Source organism: Drosophila persimilis, unplaced genomic scaffold, assembly GCF_003286085.1.
Source record: "Drosophila persimilis strain 14011-0111.01,24,50 unplaced genomic scaffold, DperRS2 tig00000191-arrow-pilon, whole genome shotgun sequence".
NCBI lineage: Eukaryota > Metazoa > Arthropoda > Insecta > Diptera > Drosophilidae > Drosophila > Drosophila persimilis.
Window position 1 is genome coordinate 3,738,004 of NW_020825298.1, and position 27,669 is coordinate 3,765,672.

Here is a 27,669-nt window from a genome sequence, read left to right on the forward strand (position 1 = left end):
GTGGCGCGCATATTTCATGGCAAGGCGATAATTAATGCAACCAAAAACCGAAATACAAAGTGTCTCTTGTTGTTGCTTGCTCGCTGTCCAAACTAGCGGCAAAAGCAAAAACAAAAAACAAAACACACACCGTTTTTATTAAATCTGTACGTTTATGGATACACTACATAAAATTGATTGATGTGGCATTTCAGCAATGTGGAGGCATTAAATTTGTAGAAAATTTTCAAAGTAATTTCCATTACAAAGAAATATTTCGGCAACAAAATAATGCAGCTTTTGGGTGTTTCTATTTTTGAATATTTTTATGGGGTACACAATGTGGTTTTTCATGAATAGGAGACCCCAAAACGTAGGTCTTTGAATTTTATTTACTTAACCATTAGCATACATATTTCTTCCATTAAAAAACTATTCTTTATGGTTCCCCTTTACCAATGAACTATCCAGAACTGTAGGGCAGTCCATGGATCAGGCAATTGCCACCAGAAATTGCTTTCATGTCCGTCAACAGGTTTTTCGGTTGACGTTTTGACTCTCTCGCGGGGACAGAGACCTGCGATCGGGGAGGAGGGGGGGGACTCCAACATCCATGCATGATGATTTATTGCCGGTGGCCCGCTTTTGGCATTTGACGCATTTGTGCAACATGCGTTTTGACATTTAAAGCTGATTTGTGTGAAATTTGTACAGAAAATCGAGGGAGCCACAACAACAGGAACAACACCTCGCATTTGTCGCCGTTTGGTGGCTTCTAATTTTAATTTTAATTGGAATTCGCTATTGATTTAGTTGTTGATTTATTAATAGCTTTGATTAAGTGCACAGGCTTAGACTTTGGCGCCTGCAGGTTATTTGCCTGACACGCAATGCCAGGCCAGACCGGGGCCCCAGATCCGCGAGATCCCAGAACCGAGCGCTGCGATCCAGTGTCCAGTTTTGGCTAGGCCTCAAACCAGCTCCGGCAGTCGACATGCAACACACGTTGCACGCAGCTGCAGAAGTCAAGCGTCGCTTAAGCTGAGCACAAGGCTTCGCATCGGGTCTCGCATCTAGCTAGAAATCTTAATAAAGTTGAACCAGAGCACGACAATCATAATTAATCAGGAAATCAGCTCAAAAAATATCAGATCAGAGTTCTTCGGTGTGTTGATAATCCGAATAATCGCAGGAATCTGTACAGCTTTATTAGGCATCAAATCGGTTCCAACTTTGTGTTCTTCTTCGGTGAGATATATAAGTGTTTAATTTATTCGAGAGATAAGTGCCCAACCAACCCTCGAATCCCCACAAAATCCCTTCCTCCTGCATCTTTGAAAGTGTGTTCATCAATTAAGCCAAGTGCAGGTTAAGTTAAGCAAACTTTGGCCTGCTTCTCGGGCGGGTTTCGGCGGTGTGGTTATCATCAGTTAAGGCTTCCTGCAAGCATAACTTTGGCTAATTTACCTTGTCTTGGCATTCGGCAATTAGCATTTGGATAATTGTGCCGAAACCTCCGCTGCAATGGGCAATGGCTGTGGCTAATTGACTGCAGACTGCTCTCCCTCTCCCTCTCCCCTCCCTTGGCATTTCATCCGCAATTTGCCAGTGCATTCCTCTCAGTCAACGTGGCGTATGGGCAATATTTACATTTCTGCAGCTGTAAATTGCATTTCTCTGTGCTCGGCATACGAGAAATTAAATCCTAAATGTAATTATCCCCGAAAGTAATAAACATCGTGTTAGCCGAGCAGCCAAAAAATATTTAATGGATGAAATCATGCACTTAAATTCAATTTTCGAATGCCATCGCACACTCGGACTCGCCGGGCGACTGCAAATCCAATTTATGGGCAAAGAAATTTGACAGCCTCTCTGGCTGATGTGTGCAATGCAATTTGTCAGGCAAATATGATGTCTCTGCCTGAAAATCTCATTCAAAAATGGCACAAAAAAAGAGAAAGGCTTTAGATATTTATACCTTAAAATTCTATTCATGCCAATCCATGGTATAGTTTACTTAAACTCAACTCAAGGCCATTTTTGTTATGCCAAATGCGAATCGTGGCCATTATTTTTTGCTGCTTGAAAAGGAGCGAGCAATTTGCTGCCTGCTGCCTGCTGCCAGTGCGTAGTCGCACACATAATTCACATAAAGTGTGGAAATAATTTGGCATACTATAAGAATTTTCGTTTGCATTTGCCGGCAACAACAAAGGCAAAATAAAACTCATAGATTTTCTGCGATTCGTGATGTAATTTGTAACCGCGAACGGCATGAGATTTGGCATATATGTATATCGACCATCTACCAAATATGGATTAAGAGCTCTTTTCTGAGAATTAATTCCACATTTATTTTGTAAAGCATATTGACATATTTCCGCTTTGATTAATGGTTTCAATGGCCACAAAGGCAGGACCCCGCACACGTTTCTCTATTGTTCGCTTTTGATATACTAGTGGAAGCTGTAATTATATGCTACAGCCCCTGCGCCCACCTGTTCTGTGTCTCACACAGTGGCCACCCAACCTCCCATCTCCAATTTTGGTTTGGTCCAATTACATCAGGCTCCGTTCCTGGCAGAGAGAGAGGGAGCTTTGTTTGACCCTAATGAGGGTGCTCCCTTGCAATCCTTGTAGGGGTATTCCATTACAACATCTCCACGTCCCTCCTATAATTATTACTTGTATTACTGTGCATTATAAATGTTTTGCTAACTGATTCTCTCTTGATTCCAGGTAAGTCCCTGCTGTGATACCTGCTACCTTTTGCTGCTTAAAATCTTCGACAAGCTCTGTGTTTATTTTCGGATGCCCCGGTAAGTCAGCCCTGGCAAGCAAATAATATGCTAAACAAAAGTGAAAAAGGGACAGAGAAGGAACAGGGAAGTTGGAGAAACACTTGTACAACTTAGGGAGAAACAAGAAATTCGGTGAATATTTTTATTCATTTTGGCTTCCGTGGGAGGGGCCCACGCTGGGCCAGGCGCTTTCCAAAAATCTTTTGTGTGTGTCTCTGGCCCTTGGGGTCGTCCTTTTGAAAATGCTTTTTATTTTGTTTTGGCTCCACCCCCACCACCAAACCACACTCGGCTGCGGCGAGGTGGCAACCTGTTGACGGCGCCCCAGCCAGAGAACACAGAGAACAAAAAAGGCGGCCAACAGCCCAAAATAAAGTGGCACTACGCTCCGAATGGGAAGCCCAGAAATGAGAGAGCAAAAGCCAAGGAGCACACAGAGGGTATGAGAACAATGGGAAATCTCATACCCGCATGATACTTACTTACTGAAAATTTCGAAAGAAATTTCACTTAACACTTGAAAACGGAAAATCTTGAATAAGACTCTTAAAGCTCAAAAACTATCCCAAAATTGTCACCTTCGTGCGTATATTGTCTGAAGTAAGTGTCATACTGCTTTCATTACCCGCTATTTGCGGAAGCTTTTGCCAAAGTTGTAGGCTTTAAAGCAAAGTTTTCCTACCAGAAAAAAGCTCTGCTTAAATAGCGGGAAATGTGCAGCAAAAGCTGCGGCTCCCATGCTCTCGTTTCACACAAATTTTCATGCGCAGATTTCTTTCGGGGAGTGGGTGTTCTGGCCACAAGCTTTTGGCCGAATGAATGCTGTTGTTGTTGCTGCTGCTGAGGACGGGTTAGACGTGTGTGTGTGTGTGTGTCTCTGTTTTGGATCTCTGTTGGTGTCTCTCTGGTCGGTGGCGGTGTCGGTGTCGGTGTCTCAGTGATTCTCGCTATCAACTCCGAAAAATCCAGTTAGTTTATCCCCAACGCGCAGCATGTGCGGACGTTATTGCTGCTTCTGCCGCCGCGGTTCTTCTCCTCGGTCTTGCTCTCCCATCACGCACACGTACGCGTACGCATCTCTGAGCATCTGAACCGTTAGTTTGGCCTATCGGCCGCTTATCGTTGATCGAAAATTGCGATATTCATAATCTGTTTTTAAGTGAAAACCAAAATAAAATCGAATCAATCAAGTGCATAACAGAACAAGTGTCTTTCTGAGCAAAAAACTTTTGTTAGAAATTGTGCATCACTTTTCGTTTATCGTTTCGTTTATGGATTCCCTGTGTGCTCCCCCCCACAGCATTTTGTTTATCATTATCAAAAGAGTCCACACCCAGTGCCTAAACATATGTACATATATATTGTTTATCTCTCAGTTTTTATAACGCCCCCACACCCATCGAATAGTAACCACAAAAATAGAATAATAAATCTATAAAAAGTATCTCCATATTTTTAACATATATTTTGTGTTACTTATGCGACATGCATTCACTAAATGCATCAATTTTTCAATAAAAATAATGGTCTTAATAATAAAAAAAATATATATATATATACTTTATATGAATCAACCTCCAAAATTAAGTGTGAAATATAACACAGCGAGAAAAAAATGTGCTGCTAATTTGATTTGATTTGAGGGGCCTCGAAATCTATGAGATTTTACGTCATTATATTTGCATAAATAAATACAACAAATTCATTTAATGTCCATTAAAAAATACTTAAAAAAATCAACATAAATTGATCCGAATGATTAACGCAAATCTCAATATGCTTTATGGTTTATGATATCATAAAAAAATCTTGTAAATCCAATAATACTCGCGTATATGATACGCACTTGAGGGCCTCCGCACGAATTTATGTTTTTTTTTATCGCATAATTTGTACGGGGCGGAACAGAATCGAACGGAAGTCTGACTTCCTTTCACGGGGCATTAAATACAAATCTGTGGCCAATAACAATATTGGTTTGCACGTATCGAAAAGTGAAATTCATAAAAAGAATGTAATAAAAATACTATAATTCATATTTTCACAGTGCGAATAGTCGAAAGAATTATTATTAGTGGAATAAATATGTATTTAGTATTATTGAATCAATCTGTGGGGTGCTTAAGGGGTTCTTAAATTGTTTTCGCGTATTGCGGCTGTAAGAGACATCTAATTAGGTGGATGGATGGATAGAGGGGTAGATAGATGGACTGATAGATGGACAGATAGATGGATAGATAGATGGACAAATAGATGGATAGATAGATAGATGGATTCTTTAAAATCCGCTTCTAAAAATATCTGTATCAATTCTAGTGTCTGGAAAGAATATCTGTTCATACTGACAGACGATCGGTGGCATATAATGCCATGTATCTGGAGCACTCATATATACTTCAAATGCTACCATTACACTCTTTTAATCCTGAAATTGGATTATGGTTCATTAATCCCTGAAATTGAACTACATTCCTTCTTTAACCACCTTTCACATTCGTCTAACGCAACTTCATTAGGAATAAACCCGCCATTTAGACAGCCCCGAGACAGATATCATCAAATTGAACCAAATCAAATCTAAATGTTGCAAAATGCGCAAATTGTTTACACAAATCTCGAAAACTGTGGCCACATCATGTTGCTGCTCCATGCCGAAGCAGTGCCGATTGTATCTATGTGTATTTGTATCTGTATCTGTGTTTACTTGAATGCAAACAAAGTTGAAAAACTTTTTGGCCAGCACTCGCCCCCGGACCACCCCCTCCCCACAACATGTTGATCAAAGCCAACTGCGCACCGGACGCACGCGTCGACGCTGACGTCGTCGTCGAATAGTTGGCCGAAAATTCACATCGTTTGCATTCAGAGAAACACACATCTAACGGATGCAGCAGCAGGCAGCATACAGCACACGCACGCGGCCATAAAGATACAAAGATACAAAAAGTATCTAGCACGTTTTTGGCGTTTTTTGCCTACGTCACGCTGCCCAAAACCAGACGAAATATTTAAATAAAATATATAAAAAATATACATATGTGTATGTGTCTGTGTATCTGTGTATCTATGCGTATTGTTAATTGCCCGTAGCAGTGGCAGCCAGCAATTGTCGCCTCCGAAAGCGGTGCGGCACAGTGGTCAAGCGAAGGCTATCGATTCCACTGTGCGACGGTGATCGAATCCATGATGTAATTGAAAGAGATACGCGAGACGATAACTGAGATACTCTAATGGAGGGGGTTTGCTTATGGAATATTTAAAGGCAATCCCGTGTTAAGACTAGATGGAAACATCTCTTAAGAAGAGTGCCAAAAGTCTGTCTCCTATTGAGTCTCTTTTTCTCCATTAGTCCATCTAGTTTCTCCAGCTTTCCTCTGCCCAAAAAGAGTATCCAAATGTGTGTTGCACAGCTGTGTTGCAAATGCAAAAATTTGCAATGAGACATCGGTCTCCAAATACTTAGATCTGTCATACTCGTTGCTTGGCCACTTGTTGTCGTTGTCTGATTTGGACTATTGTTAGACATGGCCAAGATGCCGGCCAGACCGCGTCAGACCGGGCCAGACTCTGGCTTTAAAGTTTTCAAAGCAGCAGTGCTGTGAAGTGCTGTGCTGCGTCGAGTGTTTGCCAGTTGACCAGCTAATTGAGCCCATGCCCAGGGGATCAATTAGAGAGCCACTACAAGGTACGACGACGACGACGACGACAACGGCGACGAGTGCCTAGTCTAGGCCTAGTTTGCCTCGAAAAAAGGCTGAGAAATACGTTGAATATTTTTGGAATTGGAATGCAATCCGAACAACGCGTGTACATTGCCCGATTTTGGTTACCCTTTTTAATCGGCGGCGCGACGGGGCGACAGGCACTCGAGAAATGCCAAAAATGTTTGACCTACATACAAAAAAAAAAAAATACAGCAAAAAATTATGATATCCAAAAAAAAAAGGCAAGCAAGACACAAAATCTCATTAAATTTCATGCAGAATTCGGCCGCAGATACAAAGATACAAAAGATACTTACAACAAAACGTTACAAGACAGCCAAAAAGATATTGAAGCGGCCCATCAATTTTCACTGCCCATCAGAGGCTCGAACTCGTTTTCGGGCTTACACGCAACGTTGCCAAAAAAACGTATTATTTGGGCAGGAGGCAGGGGGCAGGGAAGGGCGGGCTTCGGCCAGACACTGGCCACAGGCCGCAGGACAGCGGGAGAGGCAATTTAATTAAAGGCATTTATGTTTTTTACTGCCTTTAATTTCTGTTTTTATTTTGGAAGGAGCACAATCGCATGTGAGAGCAGGTCTCTGCTTAATATCCAACTTGTTAAAAGGAATATAAATTATTCCCGCCTCACACAACATCGACTCCCTAGAGACCATACATTTATTCGCTTACATTTATCATTAATCAATGTAGCAGTACTTTTTGGGGATTAAAGACTTGAGCAAGGGCTGGCTTTAATGTTTCTGAGAGCAAGATACATCTTACACCTTTAGATCCCACCTTGTTGGACCCAAATCAAAGGGTATTCCCCCATCGATTCGGCGGCCCTTGCCATATTCCAGCACCGCACCTCGTGCTCCAATTGCTTTTTGTCATCATATCTGCGTTGGCATCCCCACTTGGCAGCTTTACATTCCTCGAGATGAGGACAAGTGCAGTCGAAAAACTGGTTTCCATGAAGACGAAGGTATCGACGACCCCTCGCTGTGTGCGCCTTTTCTGGATCTGTCCTAAATGATGTTAACGATGCCCTTTGGGTGTTAATTACGATTGCGATTTAATCTGGTCAATCGAGTGACAATTAAGTGTAGCGCAAATGATCCCCAGATACGAGGCCGAGCATGTGCTAATTAAACCACCAGACCACAAAGAAATAAACGGAAATTTATGTTTAAACAAAAAGCATTTCGCATGAAGATGCGCACAAAATTACCCATTCATTCAATCAATTAGCCAGTCTGTCATAGTGTTTTCGCCTTTAGGCAAACAAACAATGTTGTATACGCATTGAAAACAGATTTCTATATAACGGAGGCAGTGTATGACGTATTCGTTGGAATACGGGGAATCGGAAGAACAAAGCTATCCTTGAAACAGAGATCACAGAAGATCATTAGGCATTAATCGGTGTAAAGCCAACGGATTTAAAGATTTAAAGAGGGATACAGGACAGATGGTGTACTAGGGATATTATTCTGTGATTTTCAGGAAGGGTTCAGGGTTTTGATGTGTGCGAAACTTGTCTGACAATCGATTTAATGCTTCGATTCCGTAGTTTTAATTCCAATATTCCATAGAGCTCCTGCTTACCATTCTTCTGTACAGAAATCTCAGACATTTTGTTGATTACAGGGCATACTTCCTTCGTTATATTGCCTATAAGTATCACACTTGTGCTTTCTTGTTTATAGATAAATTTAGATGTCAGCGAGCGACCTCACAGAAGTTCACACACACCGAAAGCCAAAGCCAACAAAAATATTTTCTACTTTTCATTTCAAGAGAACGGGGGATTTTCCGTCTTGTTTTTCCTCAACTCTCGCATCTTTTTTTAAAATTTTGTGTTTCGTGTTTTGCGTTTTGCTTGACGGCGTGGAAGTGCTGCCCCGCCGCCGCTTTTCTTTTCTTTTGTTATTGTTTTTCTCCCTTTTGTTTGGCATTGTTTTTTGTATGCTTTTCTTTTGTCGGTTTTCGTTTGTTTTCTGCCGAGAAGTGAGGCGGAAAACCGCCTGCAATAAAAATTAAACGCCATTTGGAGCGTTTTGATTGACTGACAGAAAGTTTGAAAATGTCGGGCAGGTGTCAGGCAACAAATCAGACATCAGGCAGGACATTTATGCGCCTTAAGCCGTGAGCCTTGCCCTGACATTAATCGAGTTTTATTATCGCGGTTTGTGGAAGGGAAATACGACATTTTGCTAACCGCAGTTTTGGGAGGAAGGTTTAAGGAGGATACTTAAAGTATTTACTTATTTTCTGGCTAAAAATATAATTAATTTTAATACGAATCTTCGCATTGCCGATAAAACTCTTCTGCATAGATAGATTCACGCAATTGCGACCTGCTCACACGCACAATTTCGTTATCTTGCGCTACTATACTCTGTACAGTCCCTATATCCCACATTACTTTGAAAATAACCAAAGGACAACCCGACAAAGCCTCACACATTCATTAGTCGATCTCTAATTATGCTCCCCCAACCATATTTATTGTATTTCCATAAATAATAGCACTCGTAATAAACATTATATTTTTCCCTCATTCTGCCAGCCCTTTTAACCCCTATTTGGCACCAGGATACCTCCCTGTTGTTCTTTTTCGCTTCATATTGGGGTTATTGGAGTAAATTCATTATGCCATTGAGTGCAAGCCGTCGGAAGTGGGAGAGTGGGTGAGTGGGAGGTACGGCACCGACATACTGTCTGATGTACCGAAAAATCGTTGCATATCGTTAGGCGCAGGCACGTGTCCGTCCGTGTGTGAGTGCCGTGCCCCGCCGACGCCATAACCATTAAGCCAACGCCTCGGTTGCGTGGACCCGGACCCGAACGGATCAAATTTCAGTGCAAGACAGCGCCAGGGTCCCGCAAAAGTATGCTACGGCGAAATAACTTCATCAATTCCGTCGATATCCCATTATCGTTGGTGCCACACGCAAAGTGTCAGTGTATGAGTATCTGTGCGTGTGCATATCTGTATCTGTGCGAGCACATGAGTGTTCCGATGTGTCCATGAGTGCCGCTGATGTGTGGGTACCTAAGTGACGATATGTGAGTGTTTTTTGGGTGTGGGTGTGTTGGGTCACTGCCTGCTTAAGTGTGGGTGTGTATCTGTGTGTTGATTTTATTAGGCCGCCGAGTGCCGCCGCCCAGCAATTGTTTGCTTAAAAGTTTTTCACACACCGAAAGTCAACGCTGTCTGCTCTTTGCCTTTGGCTTTTGATTTTCCTCCAGAGTTTTTCCTCTCAGTGCCAGAGCCAGAGGACGAGCACGTCCTTGCCCTGGCCCTGGCTTTGTCCCCAAAGATTTGGCACGTTTGCTATTTGGACATTTTCTTGCGATTATTGATTAGATAAAAACACACTGAAGAAAACGTACCCCAAAGAAACAAAAGAAGCGTAAGGCCGTCGCCAAAACGAAGCAAACTTTGACAGGCACTTAAGTCACTTAACATGGCCAATGGGAGAGACTTTGTTGCCGGCTTTTATCTACCCGACGACCGGGAATTAAACAATGTGCGAAAGGACGGAGAGACAGCGAGAGAGCGACTTAGTAAATCACTCTGATTAGCCGATAAGCTTTAAGAGAGTGAAAGACGGAGGAGGAGCAGTGCTTATTCAATCAATCCAAAAGAAATCATCATCAATATTAATTTGAAGTTTGTTATGTTCGAACATAAGGCCAGTGCTTTAGGGATTTTTCCGCTCTTTAAAAGGTGAACCAATGATGTGTAAGACCCAGCCACATTTCGATGGCCTAAGCCCACAAATAACTTAAGACCTCTGGCCCAGAAAACTTTCAAAGTAATTAAAATGAAATATTATTCTTTCATTAGTTGACACGCATCTCTGGGATCAACTTTGAACCCAATTCATCTCCAATTAACCATCAGGCGGACATGTGAAATTTGCATTTAGTAGATGACTTTTCCCGCCCATAAAACCGTAAACTTTTGTGCACTCTTTGGTTCGTTAGTTGCTTCCTTCTATAGAGATATCCAGGCTTTAAAATGCAAAACAAATGGCAGATGTGGATGTGGCTGGTGATTGGCTGATGCTTTCGGGATTTGAAAAGTTTTCACTGACAATTTGAAACATTCATTGCCTTTTGGCTGTGTTTGTGGGGGCACAGACGAATGGTTTCACATTTCAGCGCGCCTAGAACTAAGCCACAATCGTGTGTCAGGCACTGTGCGTGTGTGTGCGTGTGTATCTGTGTGAATTGGTTGCCTGCCAGCCACAGAACGGCAGCGAAACGAGGAAAAAGGAAGAGTAGATTAAGTTGTCAATGGGACTTTGGGACACACTTAAAAATGTATTCTCTCTGCTAGTAGGGATACATTCCTTATAAATAACTGATATACGATGAATATTTTGTACGATATACGATTGTACACATTTTCGGGTACTAATTTCTGTTCCTATATCTATCTATACGTCGAATCCAAGCTTCAAACCGATTTAGAAGCTGCTGGATATGTATCTCTCCATCGAAAAACACTGAATGTTTTCCCATAGATACAGCCGACTATCGCTTTATTGGGTCTTCTTTGGAGTCCCTATCAAACCTCTGATCAAAACCCTGTTACCCTCTCTTTAAGCGTAGGAAAACAGGGCCCCGGGACCCTTTTGCTTGTCGGGTAAATATATTTAAATTTTTGTTTGGTCTGATGGGCGCGACCCGTCCACACACCCACGCCTCTGCTCCCCTCTCTCCCTCTTCCTCTCTCCCTGGCCCTACCTCTGGCTTCTGTTTCCTGTTTCCATTGACAATTTTCTGACAGTTTTCGGCCAGCTTTTTTGTGTTTGTGATTTTCGGTTTGCGGTTTATTGTTGGGAAGCCACTTTAATTAGGAAAACTTTGGGAAAACAAACCAGGGTCCAGCTGTCGTCCTGGGAGCTCGCGCAGGTGAAAGCGAAGGACAAAGGAGAGGAGAAGGAGGAGAGGAAACGCATTTGAATTGCTAATCAAGTTGTTGATTCATGAAATGTGACGCAACCTACGAGTGAAAAAGAAATCAACAGTCTTAAGAAGTTTTTAATGATGCTGCAGTGAAAGTTTTTTGCAGCAAAACAAAAAACGAAATCAGGAAAAAACAGAAAAAAACAGAAAAAGAAAAAACCAAGTGTAATTTGCTTTTAATTAATGCTGACAAAGGAGTGCAGAGTAGAACTTGGCTGATGGCCAATTGGGCCATACGGTTCGAGCGGGCGATAAACATGCCAAAGCGTCAAAAGCCGGCCCTGGAAAACTAACTCAGGAAGTTAGCCATCGCAAGGAATGGCCCAGAAGTCCGGGAGGTACTGAACTGAAAGGGACTTCCCAGAGACAGGGCAGAGCTCCGTGCTCCGTGCTCCTGGCATTTCAATGGGAAAGTTTCAGGCTCACGGAAGCCAAAAAGCTCTGCGGAAAATGTTGCATATTTTCGCGGCCTTAGCTAAAAGTTTGTTGCACTATGCAAATAACAAGAATGTCGGAAAGTTTGCGGCAAAATCCACAGCCGGCAACTTTGTCCAAGATATACATAATCACAAAATGATTGTAATTTCTGGCAACAAAATCTGGGTGGTGCGGGGTGGGTAGGGGTTTAAGGAATGGTAATTGTTTTAGCTACAATTTTACGAGCATACACAAAACAACAGTTCTCCTCTTGAAACCCAGAGCACGTTCTCCAGAAACGAAATAAGGTTCTCAAGAAAAAGGTACCCTAAAAGGTGCCCTAAGAGGTGATATTTGTGGCTGAAAGAGCTCTCTCCTCCCACACATCTTCCAGTATTGCATCATCCTCCACTCTGTACACTAGACCACAAATTTACGGCGCCACTTGAGTGTGCATTTGATGATGTCACTAATGTGTTTTTTTTTAGGGGGGATACACGTACAACCTCATAAATCGCATTTAATTGCTCGAATACCTTAATAAATGAATAGGCATTCCCATTCCCGGTTTTGGGGGGTGCCCCCGCTAATAAACTTGATAAATGACAGTGGAGCCATGCAGCCATTTTGAATTTCACACCATTACAAGTGCGAACACAGGGGCTTGGGGGCCCCAAAAGATTTTGAGAAATTGCGCATCATTTCGCAGGAGCACAAAGGGGCCAAGTGGTGTCGAGTGGAGACTCTCCAAGTGATTTGCCAAATCATCAACACAGATGAGCAAAGGAGTGTGGGTGTGTGGGTGTCTGTGTGCGTGTAGGGTAGAGCATGGGCATGTTGATTCGCCCAAAAAGTCACAACTTTTGTTTGTTGAGCAAATACAAATACAAAATAAGCAAACATCAAAAAAGGAAAATATACGCATCCTTTGGAAGGGTTTGGGGGTGGGTTGTTGTTGATTTTCGCTGTATTTTCGGGGAATGGCCTTAATCCTGGGTCCCTATCCGAGGAGCACATGTATCGTATGCCTTTGTCAGGCACAAAATCGAAGTTGCATTTCCATTTCGAGGAAAATCCACTTCTTTTGGCAATTTTCCGCTTGAATGCAACAAAGTAAAAGCGCACTCAAAGAAAATGTTCGCCATGAATAGGGAATATTTATTCTTTAATCTGGTTTTTCTTGGGAAAGTTGGGAAAACACGTTTTCCTAGGAAAAAGTACTTTGAAGAGCAATCAAAAATCATTGAACACACGAGTACTGGCACATCCTTCAGCTATGAGGCACTATCTATAGGATTTATAGGCCCATCTTTTTCCGAGTGTACGTTTCTGGCCAAAAAACACAAAGAGCACAAGTTTTATGGCCAAAACAGCTAACTGACTTTGTTCGGTTGGCCAGGGCCCCCCAGGAATAGTTGGTTAGCCATTCGGCACTGTGTGGCACTGTGTGCCTGCCACTAATCGAAAGTTTCCTTCTTTTTGGATGGCCAAATGAAGTGTTTGCAGCCGGGTGTGGGTGTTGGTGAGTGGGGCAGGGGCTCTTATGCAAAACTGTTGCAAAAAGTTTTCGCACTTTGCGCCGAGAGAAAAGCCAGCGAGAACGTGCCACACAGAAACGGCAGCAGCAACAGCAACAGCAACAATGATGTCGTCGCCTTGATTTGTTTGCTTCCCCACTCGGATTCAATGAGTTGCACAAGAACCCCAACTTCCAAGCGAACTTCCTAGACAATCAACTGTGGAGCGTGGGGGCATGGGGCAGGGGGCACGGAGAGTTGGAACGTTGGACAGCTGCAACAGCTGCAAGTGCAAACAAAATGAGGTCAGTTCTGGTGTTGCATGTTGCCGGGGCATTAGGGTAAACTGTTGATAGACGTTGAACGACGGACGACTGACTAATCACCAACTGCATCGGAGAAGCGCCACCAGAGGGGGGCACCAAGGGAGATATGGGGAGTCGGGAAGGGCCATATGCAAATGAAGCCGCATTAATGTCTTTAAAAGCAGTGTCCGCAGGGATCTGCAGAATACTAACCATCTAGAAGGGTCTACTTTGTGCTCTACAAAAGAGATAGATACAGATAGACTCTATGAAACCTTCTGTGCAAGCATTATCAATCATTATAGCACTTATCGATTATGAATGCTTTTCCCATCTATCGATTATCCTTTTATCCCTTAGCGCCCCGAATGCTTGTGGGAAACATCGCCAGCTGCAGGACCCTGCACTTATTACAGCTTATCCTTCCGCTTAAACTCTTTCCCTGCGGACAACCGCAATCCTTGCGTCCAATCCCCCACTATTCTCCCCCCCTTTTTCCGCCCTTTATGCACTGCGTATGCCATGAATAATAAATTTATGAGAGTCCCTGCATTGTGTTTTGTGGTTCCTTCGGTGCAGGTCCTGCCCGGAGGGGTAACCGGTTCCACCAACCTTCCATTTAATTGACAATTGTCGGCAGCCGAAACAGAAATACTCGCTAAAACCCATAAAACATTGACAAAGTCAACAGTGTGCAAAAATAAACACGACGCGGGACGGGACAGCATCTTCAGGAAGGATGCCTCGAGAAATAAGTTCTCACAGAGGCATACCCTCCCTCCCCCGCTCCCTGCCCGACATTTCTATTTGTCGCCTGGCGCACAGGACACGGAGTACATAAAGCAGGGCCAAGAACCCTCCCCCTCACCCGTCCAGCCCGCTTTGTGCGCACACATATTTTTTGACAATTTATTTATGCGTTTAATAACGACATCATCAGCATGTAAGCGTGCACACAGACGAGCAGTACATATTCGCATTTACATATATGATGTACGTCCAAGGGGGGGAGTCCTGAGTGGGGAGCTTCGCTTCGCCAGCCGCCACCCACCCACGGGGTAGCAATAAAAATGTCGCTGATTTGACAATGTGCTTTATGTTCAGGGAAGTTCTTCCTAAAAAGCTTTCAGCATACAGTACCCCTCCCCACCCCCCACATCCCCCATCCGACAGCCTAGGGGGGGGGGGGGGAGGGTCTCAACTCATTATGCAGTAATTTTAAATGACTTAAAGCTGTTGGAAAAAACTTATGCAGCAAGGGTTAGGGTTTCTCCTGGGAAAATTCCTCGTGAAAAATGTGAAAGGTGGAGATTGGACCCCAGTCTAGGGTCTTTGAAGGGTAGTGAAAATGGTGGATATTTGCCATGGCCCCCACCGACTTTAAAGACCGGAGTATCCCCCCCCCATAAATATCCATAAATGCATATATTTCACCACTTAAAGCGGATGATTCCCAGTTCTATGGCCAGGGTCCTTTGCCTTGGCACAACTACAATTTATTCAGGGAATCAATTCGAAGTTTAAGTACTCTTCAGCACTGAATCCTGCCCCTTGGAAGGACAACTGTTGGACCTATGTATAGTTGATTGCCAATCTTGAGCAATTATTTTGCCTGAGAATCGTTTTCGCATTGTTTATGTTGGCTGAATGGGACAACGAGTAAACAAACATGGCCATAAATAAGCAGCTAATAAGGATAATTGCCTCCTTTACAAATTGTGGCTGGAACAAGTCAAATGCAGAGAGAGAGAGACGCAGCCTAAGTCCTGCGTGCACAGGAAACAGCATACAAAGCAGGCGCACACAGACACACACAGACACCCAGACGGGGACACACAGATACCAACATATCTACAAGTCAAAATAGTAATAAATTGCTAAAGAAAATTGCGTGGTGCTGCGTTGAGAGCAAAAACGAACGGGAACGGGAACCGGAGCCAAGTTGAGCCGCAAAAACAGAACATATGGACAAGGCTGTGTGGAGGAGGTCCTTTGAATTTTATATGTGTGCAAAAAGTGCGAAGGGTGTGGGGTGTGGGGGGCCATAGGGTCCGGTATGGGGCCAGAGTCCAAAGACAGACATCCTTATTTATGGTCGTGCGGTGCGGCAAATTAATAATGCGACTTTTCTCATTTGTTTGCTCCGTCGTCGTAGTCGTCGTCGTCGTCGTCGTCGTCCTTCTATGTAAATGGGTATTTGTGGTAGGAACTGCATTTAACCAGCACAGTTGGGTGTCCTGTACGCAAACGTACAAGGAAGTGAGCTGGAAGGAACTCTAGATACCTATGGGATACCAAATACTTGGATTTATTTCAAAGAGTGGAGAAAAGGCCAACAATTCCCAGAACCATGTGAAAAATACAGCAACCAAAATGGGGACTACTTCTTTCAGAACCGCCCTGAAAAATGGTAACTCGAAGCTGTGAAATTTAACTGATGATAGTGTGTATTCAAAGATACAAGTATTCCCTATAAAACCACCAAAATTCCGCTTCATATCGCTAAAACCTAGGACACCACAGCTTTTTCTTCGAAGAACCTCCCGAACCTTTTCTAATCTTTAAATCTACCTCTGGCTGTCCAGATATACCCTCAATGCCCCACCGCATAGTCTGTGCCAAACAAAATGTAGAAACAACAACAATTTGCAATTGAAATGCGAAGAAGCAGTCGAGTCGGGTTGGGAATGATGATGTGGTTCCCCATAGGCGATGATCATGATGGGAAGTCACAGGCTGGCTGACTGCAGGACTGGCTCTTGTTGCCTTTTTTTTTCACATGTCCTGATGTTTCCTTTGGCCCAAAATGCTAATGAGCCGAGTCATGGAATGCTCGCTCTCTCTCTCTCTCACTCTCTGCCTGAGGAGTGTCGCACTCGTCGGTGGCAGTGGCAGTGGCAGCGACAGTGGGCAAATTTATAGCACTTCCTGTTGGGAAGGACGAGGGTCTGGGAAGGACTCTTGGTTTCGTACAGTCCTCCTTTCAATTACATGCAATTTCTTCTGCTTTTTTATTGCATCCCATCGATCCGATGGGGAATGCAGTGTGTGATTAACGGGACACAACAAGTCCTTGACGCTGGTGTCGTGTATGCCACGTCCACGTCCTCTCCTGTCATGTCCTGTCCTGGCCTGTCCTGTCCCGTCCTGTTTGGGTGGGGGGGGTTGGGGCTGTCCTGCGCAACATTCTTCGCACAAACTATCGCACTTTAATTCATCTTTTATTTACACAAGAGACGAGACGACAAACCCGCAATGGCGTCACACTGGCGCCCATCAAACAACAACAAAAACAACGCGGAAATTACAGCAAAAACCCCACCAACATCCAGGGGGCAAGGGGCAAGAGGCAATAGGCAAGAGGCGCATGTCAAGAGGCGGTGGCGATGGCGGTGGCGGCAGGAACAGCAACAACCACGACAAAATTACAACAATTAAAATAAGGGGGTATACGAGGGAGCACTCGTAGTGCTGTAAGGGGGAAACCCTAGAGGAGGCTGACGAAGATATGTGGGTGTGGGTGTGGGCGTGGGTGTTGTGTCTGTGTGTAGGGAGGGAGGGAGGTCGCAAAATGCAGCTCTATTTAGGATACACTGTGCCAAATGGGGGGAAGAATGTAATGGTAAATGTGAAAAAGAGAGGAAACCCTTTCTATTTGGGGCATTCATACGTTTTTGGACCGTGTGGGATCCTGAAATATTGCTCATCAAAGCTTAAAAGTAACCAATTTTTGTATCGCTTGCATCTATCGATAAATATCGTTGCCTAAGCTTCCTCCCGATAGCTTTCGATTACTACTATATTAAACTTTATTACGCCAAATAGGGGACCTATTGGATGAAAATGGGAACAAGAGATAAAACCCTTTCTTTTTGGGATGTTCAGACGTTTTTTCATCGCTTGCATCTATCGATAAATATTATTGCCCAAGCTTGCTTCCGTTTGCTATCGATTAGGATTATATGCAAAGCCTTTTAGCATTAGAAACAGTTACTCTTTTTCTTATTTCTCATACATCTTTAAAGATCATTGAAAATTATCTAAAGGGATTTCCCTCACATAAGCTTTTGTGGCAAAATTGATTGGGGTTTTGCTTTCAGCCAGTATTTAAACCTTCTCTCCTGAAGAAATTTTCTAAAATTTCCTACAAATTAAAGCAGTTAAAGAAACTTTGTTTCTGCCGTTTAGTATTTTCAGGAAAAGAGTTCGAATTTCTCTGAAATATTCTAAGAATTTTCAATTCACTTTAATTGGTTTTGCGCTACGAATATCTCGATTTCATATCTCAAAATGTGCATGCAATTATTTGTATCTCAAGATGTAATTTAATACCACTATATCTACCCCTTGTGCAGGTACAGTGAGGCCTGCCTAACTAGCAGCTATATAGAGATGGGAGCTCCTTGAAATGATTGGTTCCCAGAGTTTCTCCCTTGCAAAAGAAATACAATATAACAAATTGCCTCCGTATTTGAAGTATTTCTGTGTGTGTGTTTTCCTGTGCGGGACATTTTCCTCATTCCGAGGGAAAACAAACGTCACTTGTGTGTATGCGCTTTTAATTATTGTCGTGTGATGTTTCTGTTTCGCTTTTATTATTCCACTGTTGTTTGGCAAAGGTCCCAGCTCTGTGCTCCTACTTCTGGGCTTAACACTCACATTAACAGCCGCATGGAGCAGAAGCTACCGACAGCTTTTAATTAAATAATTGACTTGTGTCTCTGTCTGTCCCTGTGCCTCTGAGTCTCTGCCATTTCTGTGCTTCATCCTGCTATCATCTGTCAATCCAATGAGACACAACCAGACACAAAACACAAGATACAAGACACAAGAGGCCGCCTGGAGTGGGAGATGCTGGATCAACAGTATCTAGATAGACAGGTTTAAGTACGATGCTGGCTAAATGTCTGTCAGGAATTGGGTTCATTGAAACTTTTCGCCTGCTGACTTTTATCCGAGCAGAAAACAAAACAACTACGAAAAAAACTATCATAAGCTGTATTATTTATGGGGGTTGGGTCGCCAAACTTTTGTATGGCAAAAATTTAAAAATATCTTCCATAAATGGAGTTCCCTGAACCGGCACTAAGGGTTGTCCACCCTGCCACATGGTGGGGGGGAGCTGCACAAAGATAACGTGTACTTTGTACGATTTATGATGCCGCAGCGGAGAAATATTCCTTTGTGTGTGTGTGTGTGTGTGGCACTGGCATTGATTCTCCATCGAATATCTTTGCGTTAATTGAGTCATAAAGGCGGCGGTTATTGATACCTCATTAGGCAAGCCGATAAACACGGCGTATGCGCAATATTGCCACCCAAAACGCAACTTTGAGCGAGCTCCGTGGGAAATGGCGGCTGCTACTGGCATTTTCCATTCGATTTTTAAAGCAGCAGCTCCATCAAGTGGACAAAACGAACCACACAAAAGGTTAAGGGGCACTCCAGGCCATGGGGGTTGATGCGGGCCTTGCCACAACAACAACAACAACAAAGACAAGAGTTATGTGTACAAAAAGAGTTAATTAAAATTTTGTGATTATCATTTGAAATTAATCTGGTTAGACATTCTTAGGAGGAGGCGGTGGAAAGCCAACAAAAGTCATTAATTTTTTTTTAACATATCATTTTATTAGCCTTCGCGGTTAATGTTTTAACTATAAGCCGATTATAGGCAGAAACGAGATTAACCTGGGGTTTTTTAATGATCCAAATTTGATTAAAGTTTGTAATTTAGTTTATAAATAAAATGGGAGGAAATTGGATGTAAATGGAAAGGGGCAATAGTTCATGGCCTTTCCAGGCAACAACCATAGAATATATAGAATGATGAATGCATATTTTGGGCATAGAAAAGAGAGAAATATATAAACTCTGAAGTAGAATTTCTCTTTTCAGAATCGTCCGTAAAGTATTTCAGAATTTTTGCCCTAAATATTCAACAGAAGCCCCGAATTTCTGCACTCAAAAATACCTTTGAGCTGCTCCTCTTCAACCGCAATAAAATATTCTTTGGAAAATATTATTCCCTTCGTCTGACTCGTCTCTGCTCTGGGCAATAAAGATTCTTATCGTATAATTGCTGCCAGACAAAATAATATAAATTTCACTAGTTTTCAACTTTCCGAATGAATTCCATAGCTTGAATATTTCACAGCTCTCACCTAATTAAGGCTCCCAGCTGTGCTGTTTGTTTGGCTCTTAATTAAGTGGCTAACGATGATTGAGGCGCCTCGCCTTTTCGCATTAAACTTATAATAGTTTTTGGGCAGAAAGACGCCTTGCACTATTCCCCAAAAGGCGAGCACGTAGTGCAACTGTCTTTTTAAACAAATTTCGGGTGAAAGTGAGGTCTCAAAGGCATGGAGAAAGTGAAATGCTTAAGGCCATTGTGCCCCAAAGAACGGGGGGCTGCCTCCACGAGACACGTGACGTCTTAAAAGTGTCGCCATTTTGCTTTATTTGAGGGACGTGACAGCCCCAAAGAAATTCGTTGCAAATGTTGCAACTTTTGTGGAGTTGAAGAGACCTTTAAAAAGGGGTCAACACACACCCACAGAGTGTGTGGCATTGTGGCATTGTGGCATTGATGGATTTGTGATAAATGGACTGACATTATGGCCAATATGCAAACGTCAGAACGAGAGGCGATAAAATCTGAATCAAATAAAGCCAAACAACGCCAGTCAAAACAAGTGAAACGGACAGCAGGGGGGACGATGGGTGGGGACGGTGCGACACAGCAGACAGGCGAAGCAAATAATTGACAACAGCATGGACAAAAAACTGCAATTAGAGACGGGGGAGGGGGAGGGGGGGCTGCGACAGGCACTACACTGTACAGCCAAGAAAAACAATATTTTCGCCTGTCAATCGAAAAAAGCCATTTATCCTTCATAAATACGAGTGTCTGTGCCAAAACAATCAGAGAGACACAGAAACCATATTTTTATTCACTAAAAAAATGCCATTTTCTGATGGAAACTGTCATCAGGGATGTACGGATATCGCGGTTAGGGGAGGAAGGGTGGTGGGGTGGTGTGAAAACTCCACTACAAAATTCGATTTATTTAACTCAATTTTTTTCAATCAATTTCTGTTGAAATATAAGGCATATATGGAGATGTATGCTGATGGATTTATCATTTTTTATGGCCTGCACAACGCTGCGTATGCGTAATATTTGCATTTACGAGTATTTATGTTCCGTTCCTTTTGCCAGAAAGACACCCATAAAAAATATAGAAGAAATTGTGATTTCAAGTGAATTTTAATTGTTAAATTGTTGAAAAGAAAAGTAATCAAATATAAATTCAAATCTACGAGTTTTTGGCGCACATCGACAAGGCACAAAGGTTTCCCCCACGGTTTACGGTCCAAGCAAAATGCATTTTCACATATAATTCGGAGAATCTATTCGGAGATCTATCAAAATGGGTGACACTATCGATGAGGCGCCCACGCCGACGCGTCGCGATAAACCGCAAAGTTTGAACATTAGCCAGGAGGAGGCATTGGCAGCGGCAGCGGCCACCTCCTCCTCCATCCCAATACCCGCATCACGCAGTCCGCGCAGCAAAATGCGACTTGCGGAACGCGACCAGAAACGCGAGCACTCGGCGGACGGACTGGGATCCGCGGTCGGTTGTCGGGAGGAATTCGTGGGCCTCGAGGCAGCGCCGCGTCGCGAGAGTCTCAACAGCTGCGAGGCGGGCAGTCCCGGCAGTGCGCTATCCACCAGTTTTGGCAAGTCTGCTGTTGGCCGTCTCAACTCCTCCAGGTACTCGTCCGGCGTCACGGGCAGCGTCAGTGGCAGCCTCTTGGGCAGCCTCGTCGGCGGCGGCACCACCACCCGCAAGTGCGTCCTGACGCTGGACGGGTACTCCTACGTAATAGGTAAGTGGGCAGGGGGGGGGGAGCACGTACAAAGAAAAGCCTTAACAAAGGAGATATCGAATGAAAGGATAGGATGCCAGGGAGTACAGTGGCTGTAGAAGTCACCTTGGCGCCAGCTGCCCTTTGTTCGAAACTCTGCCCCGAACAGAGCCCAGCGCTTGTCGAACAATAAGAAAAATGAAAGCCGAAGGAGTCTTAAGCTCAAGTTTTAATTTCATTTAACTTTTACCAGTAAATAATACGTACACTTATATATGCACATATGTCCGTCTATGACTTACGAGTATTTTTCTATCGTTTCATTGCAGGTAAGTCAACCGAAAGGAGACCAAGAATAAGAAACAGATTGAAGAGCAGTTCTGCTGCTGCTGCTGCTGCCCCTCTGTGGCAGGTAGGTGGCTGCCTGGCTCGTTGCAGCATTAAATTGAAAATGAAATTGAATTTCCAACGAGTTGGACTATCATAAAAGTTAGCTCTGCCGCGTAGCCCTGCCCCCATTTGGGGCTCGGGAAGATACAAATTTATGAGAAACTTTTTATGCTTCTTGCATATGCCACGCAGCAAGCAACAACAACAGTCGCTTAGGAATAATGGAAATGGAAACTCCTTTCAAATAAGCAAAAATGGGGGAAAAGTCTCTGGCCAGGTGGAAAAGCTGCTGGGGCTGCGGTTCGTTTTGAGTGGCAGCCTTTGTGACCCACGTCCGATAGCAGCCTTCTATCCCTGCCTATCCTTTCCTTTCCCTCATACGAGTGGTATATGGTGTACATAGGTATTTACCCTGTCCTGTTGTGTGTGTGTGCACGAGCTCTCTTTTGGCCGGTCAGTTGGCAGTCTGTTTTCTTGGCTAATAAACTGCCAGCAAGCCACAATGTAAGCACATTGTGTGCGTTGCAGGTCTGCTGGCCCGTGTGTCCATTCGAGATTAAAATTCATGAATTGAATTTTCGTAGGAAATGAATTTGCCAGCACTGATGAAATCCACTAGATATTAGGCCACAAAAACATGCAACTTTTGAAGCGAAGCGATTTTAAGTGGGTTTCGATGCCCATATATTTGGGAAATTCAAAACGATTGATTGCCTTAAATATTTATGGTGGTCATTTCCCAAGAACTGTCTCCTTTTGTTCGTATATTTTATTGATTTCTGTTTTAATCGCTTTATGTTTTATGCCCTTGAATACTGTGTAGATTTTTCTCTCATAAGTAAGCCGATCAAACAACAAAACGATTATGTTTTCCATGTGTAAATGCCTGCTGCCTTTAATTTCTTTATTGCTTGATTAAATCCCCCTTTCATTCGCAATCGTGTTACCTCTTTTCAACTTTTTCCAAGAATTCAATTCGATTTGGCCAATTCCTTTAAGCCAAGGTCATGGACTGTGCCCCCAGCCTGTGGTGGTGGTGGCTCGTTTACTCGGTCACGTAGCGGCCACAAATCGTGCGGCGATTTTGAGACAAAGCCAAGAGCCAAGTCCCTAAGCCACGCCCCTCGTTTGCTGCTTTTTTGGATACCCCATGGTCGACGGTTGGGCAGGGATGTCTCTGAATGAATGTCCCTTCGAGACTACATTTTTCCCCCTCTTTTTGAGAACTCTTTCCAGTTCTTTTTCCCAGATATATTGCACACCATTTACTGGCTTTGGTTCCCGAAAATTAAATCCGATTACCAGGTATCCCACAGTCGATATCTATGGCTAAAAATCCTTTTTTCTAGTGTCTTGTTTTGCCGAGGCTGTTGTCGTCGGGCCGACCCCGTCCTTTTGGCTTTCAATTTATGGGCGCTGCAATATTTTGCAAATATCCGTAGCATATCCTGCGGCGACAGCGCAGACAGCATTGCAATAAATAGTCAAGTGTTTGACTCGGCTTCGGGGGGTATCCTTTTGTGTGTGTGTGTTCTTGTGGTGTCTGTGTGGTGTCTGTGTGTGTGTCTCGATGGTGGAGTGTCCTTCAATTGACATATTACACTTGTTGTTGGCCCGCTGTTCGCGGCTGTTTTGTCTTTCGCCCTGTTACTGGTTATGGCCCTCGATTTGTCTTGTCCGTCACGGGGCCCCGGGATTGCCTGTTGGTGTACGGCTGAGAGATACACGGCTCTGCTCTTGTCTGGCCTCGAGCGCCGGAGCGCCGGAGCGCATGGCCGATCAAGCGTGGGACCGACAAGTTGAACGCATTGACAGGGACATGGACAGTGGCCCCCCACCCCCCCAATAGGCGGCTTAATTGATGTTCTGGCTGGCAGACAGCAGCTGGTGCTTCTTTCCCAAAAGCAAAAAGGGTTAAGTGGCTCATTTAGCTTGTGGTTCAATGGGTTTTTCGTTTCGGCATTTTGGCTAATTTGGTGAAACGATTTTTAACTAATTAGATTTTGAAATAATGGAAAGTCCTGAAAGGATTAAAAAGCATTAATCTAAGAATAATAATACGTACTTTTTAAAAGAAAAAAACAGAAATCGGTATTAAATATCAATAATTTAAAGCTAGAAAAATAAAAGTCATCGAAAAAACCGATACAAATCGATAAAAATAGATATATACTCAATTTCGATATTAATCGTTTCTTAAAAGTCGTTTGAAATCGATAACCAACTCTACCAGTGATCGGAATGCACACAATCACATGTCTAGAAGGCCTTTTGTGTGCGTAGACAGCAGGCAAAACAGACTGTTATACACTCAGCAACTGTTATACATGTATGCGTGAGCGACAGAGCAGCAGCAGCACACCTTTCCTATGCGCTAGAGGGACTTTTGAGAGAGGACCTTGCCCATACCTAGCTACACCCATTAGCCCCTTCGTTTCCAGGAGAAGAGCCAACGGAGATCTCATTCAACTCAAGTGAAATGAGAGACCCAGACATATATAATCCCCTAATCCGAAAACAACGAAAATAATTCCACATTCATTAATATTAAAGCTGAGACAGGAAGTGGGAAGCCCGGGCGAACAATCATAAATTACTGGAATCCATTGCATGCCCTCAGGCGCGGCTGCGACCGCATTACTCACATGCCTTGACCTTCCCGCGCTTTGTTCTTAGTGGCCAAAAGGCGACAAGGAAATTTCATCAAATTTGCATAAATTCCGCTCAGACACAGAAAACGCACAGACATTTTTCGAATGCTAAAACGACAAAAGCCAGAGACGCACACATCACACATAAAATTTTATTGGTGTTTTGAGAAGGGAAAAGTTGGCAGCTTCATTGAATTTTCCACCGACCAACAGAGCAGGACTTTGAGGGATAATATATGCAACTTTTTTTTCCCTCTCTCCCCCTCTCTCTTCGATCCTTTTATGGCAATGGCCTCTCAATTGGCTATCAATTTGGCTTAGTCTGTGCGGACCAACTTCTTCTTTCAAGTGTCAGCGACAGCCATAATAATAAAAAGGAGAGAACAAGAAGAAGAGAAAAAGGCTTAAAATCAATTTTCGTTAAACCCTTTTGAGGGCACACTCGCATGGACATAAAACTGATTACCAATGGCCCGAACGTTGGAAATTTTTTAATTAAAAACAGTTAAAACTGGCGCCATCCTTGCCACTGCCCCTGCCCCTGACACTGTCTGCGAAATTTATGTAGCCAGCAGCCCAGCAAAAGTGGAAGGAGCAGAAAAACAAAGCCAGAAAAGTTATACGACCAAGGGATACCCCTTGGATTTGTGGCCCCTTCTGCCCGTTGGCCCAACCAATATACCCCCTCGGCTCAGTGTTGGGGGGGTATTGAAAAATGGCGGCTGCCAGTAACAGAAACACACGCGCCGCACAGACCAAAGGCACAGACAGTGGCAGGCAGGCAGGCAGGCAGGTTAAAAGGCTGCCAAAAAGGATGCTGCTGCAGCCTCGAGCGGTGCGGCACTTCTGCCTATTCTGTCAGAGATTTTCCAACATGTTTGCTACAATTTGGTTAACTAGCACAGAGGCTTAAGCACACATTTGAGTCCTCCCACCTTCTTGCTGGCCTGCTCTCCGATGTCGGAGCGAACAGAAGCCAGACAGTGCGACGACGATGTGTCCTGCGTTGTCCTGGCAATGTCGAGAGGTGTTCTTGCCATAATTTGCAACTCAATTTCGCCCACTTTCAAGTGCAGCAACAAACTGGAAAGTTCGCCTAACGAAAATGTATTTCCCGCTGGACTCAAATGTAATCTAAACTTTTTAAGTATGTTCCACCAAAAAACATGATTTTCTTAATTTTTTGTTGGAAAACTTTGCTTCTATTTCAAAGATTTTGCAAGCAGCGCTAACAGAGTTTTTCCAGTGAATGTTGGGAAAGTGTAGGCCGGACCATTCGTTTGCTTCAGTGTAGCGAGAAGCCCTCTGCCTGTTGTCTTTGACTGTTTGCGCTCGGGTTAATTTTCAGGCACTCGGCTGTAATTTCCCTGCCATATCCGCTTGCTGCTGCTGCTGCTGCTGCTGCTGCTGCTGTCCCTGGCAGTGCCATCAACTGGCAATCATTGGCCCAACTAGGCAGACACCATCCACTCGCATTCAGGGCTGTCCTCCCTTGTGCCGAGGCATCAATGCGTTAAGTTTCCACCGACAGATGGCAGGCGGTCCTTGCAAAACGCGAAACTATTTGAATGCGGCAACAAATTGAATGAGAACGATTGTTGGCACTTTTTCCCCGTTTCGTAGTGAATGGGGAAAAGTGCCTTTCCCTCTACCTATGCGGGGCCCTCCCTGGCATCCGGGGCACTTCCAGTTCTCTGTCTCTAGTGGAGACAATTTATCAAGTTTGTTCACGTTCAAGTGCAGGACAGGGCTGTGCAGTCTGCAGTCTGCAAGTCGCTGACAAAGCGGGTCGGATCAAGCACGGATTTGTAAAGTGATACGGAGGCATGCGGATGCAGTCGTTGTCGCAGCGGGCGGGATGACACTTACATTTATCTGCCATAACAGAGTGTCGTAGGAGTCGGGCGACTGCTGTTTTTACACACTTTGAATAGTCGAACAGCATGTGGGGGTCCAAACGAATGAAAACTTGGAGGAGCAGGAGAGTGGGGGCTAGCTGAAAGATAGATTGATGATTGTCGATTAAAACTAATTTGTAAAACTTGTCCGAATCCCAGAAGATTCATTGTATCCGTACGGAGAGAGACTGCAAGAGAACTCCGATTATTTATTTGAAATCTTTTAATGCATTTATCTCCTTACACATTTATTAATAACAAAAGTCCAACAATGCCATTACAAAATCAAAGGGAAACCCCGCATTCCTTGCCTTGAAACGGGAAAACCCTTGACAAAGGCCATCCATCAGCGCCCCTCGACGTTTCCACTTGACAGATCTACTGGTGGAGGAAATTAAATTTCCAAATCCCAGCGGCCACATTCAACCGAAGCCGTCCTGGCCGCCAACTGTTAATGACATTTAATCTGATGTTCGTTTTATTAATTAATTAATCAATCAATCAATCAGCAAACAAGCAGCCATCCACCCAGCCACACAGCCAGACACTGGATCTGGAACTGGAGCTGGAGAAATCAGTCAAAAGCGATGCTGATTGATTTTCACTTTGGTCCATTTGTGACGCCACAAATTGTAGAATAGCAACGCCACTAGCACCACTTGGGCCGACTTGATGAGCTGCTTAACGAAAGTGCGTCGCTGTTCGCTGGAAGTATTGCCAAAAAGTGGTAACAAACACAAGGATAATGGTTAATGGAAAGCAGGCACTCACCTCATTACCGTCGAGCAGCGTTCGCTTAACACCAGACCTCCTCTCGGCGGCAGATTGAGCTCGAAGGCCACCGCCAGAAGGCTTTCGCTGAATTATTCAAATAGTTTATATTTAATACCAGAGACCAGCGAGCAGCGACCAGAGACATGAACGAGACACATTCAGTGAGTGAAACGCAGCGGGGCAGACAGAAATAAGTATATCTCTTAATCCGACGAAAGCCTCGGGCTCTGGCATCTCCTGTGCAACGTGGCGTATGGGCAATGATTAAATGTTTAAAGCCTTAAGCACTTTTCCATGTTCTGTGGAGCATTGTGGAAATTTTGATAGTGAAAAGTGCACAAAAAACTATTAAATTTCATTTAAAAGCTT

General features: G+C 43.8%; 2 protein-coding genes across 9 annotated transcripts in view; one reads left to right on the forward strand and one right to left on the reverse strand.

Annotated features, from left to right (window-relative positions):
- LOC6595489 (calcium/calmodulin-dependent 3',5'-cyclic nucleotide phosphodiesterase 1) overlaps window positions 1-27,669 on the forward strand; it is a 115,330-nt gene that overhangs the window by 49,780 nt on the left and 37,881 nt on the right. Inside the window, exons 1-2 of one of the 8 annotated variants that reach the window (XM_026989014.1) lie at window positions 3,783-3,877; window positions 20,935-21,608. The exons of 5 other annotated variants lie outside the window; for them this stretch is intronic. In XM_026989014.1, coding sequence (XP_026844815.1) covers window positions 21,146-21,608 — 463 coding nt within the window. In that variant the 5' untranslated portion in view covers window positions 3,783-3,877; window positions 20,935-21,145. Of the gene's footprint in view, window positions 1-3,782; window positions 3,878-20,934; window positions 21,609-27,669 lie in introns of those variants that run through there. 2 more of the 8 variants (XM_026989016.1, XM_026989017.1) reach the window with 2 other exon arrangements.
- Window positions 26,703-27,592, reverse strand: LOC113565814. The gene is made up of 2 exons (XM_026989023.1): window positions 27,298-27,592; window positions 26,703-27,231 (listed from the first exon to the last, which is right to left on the reverse strand). Exons 1-2 carry the CDS (start codon window positions 27,300-27,302, stop codon window positions 27,105-27,107), a joined length of 132 nt encoding a protein of 43 aa, XP_026844824.1. The 5' UTR covers window positions 27,303-27,592; the 3' UTR covers window positions 26,703-27,104.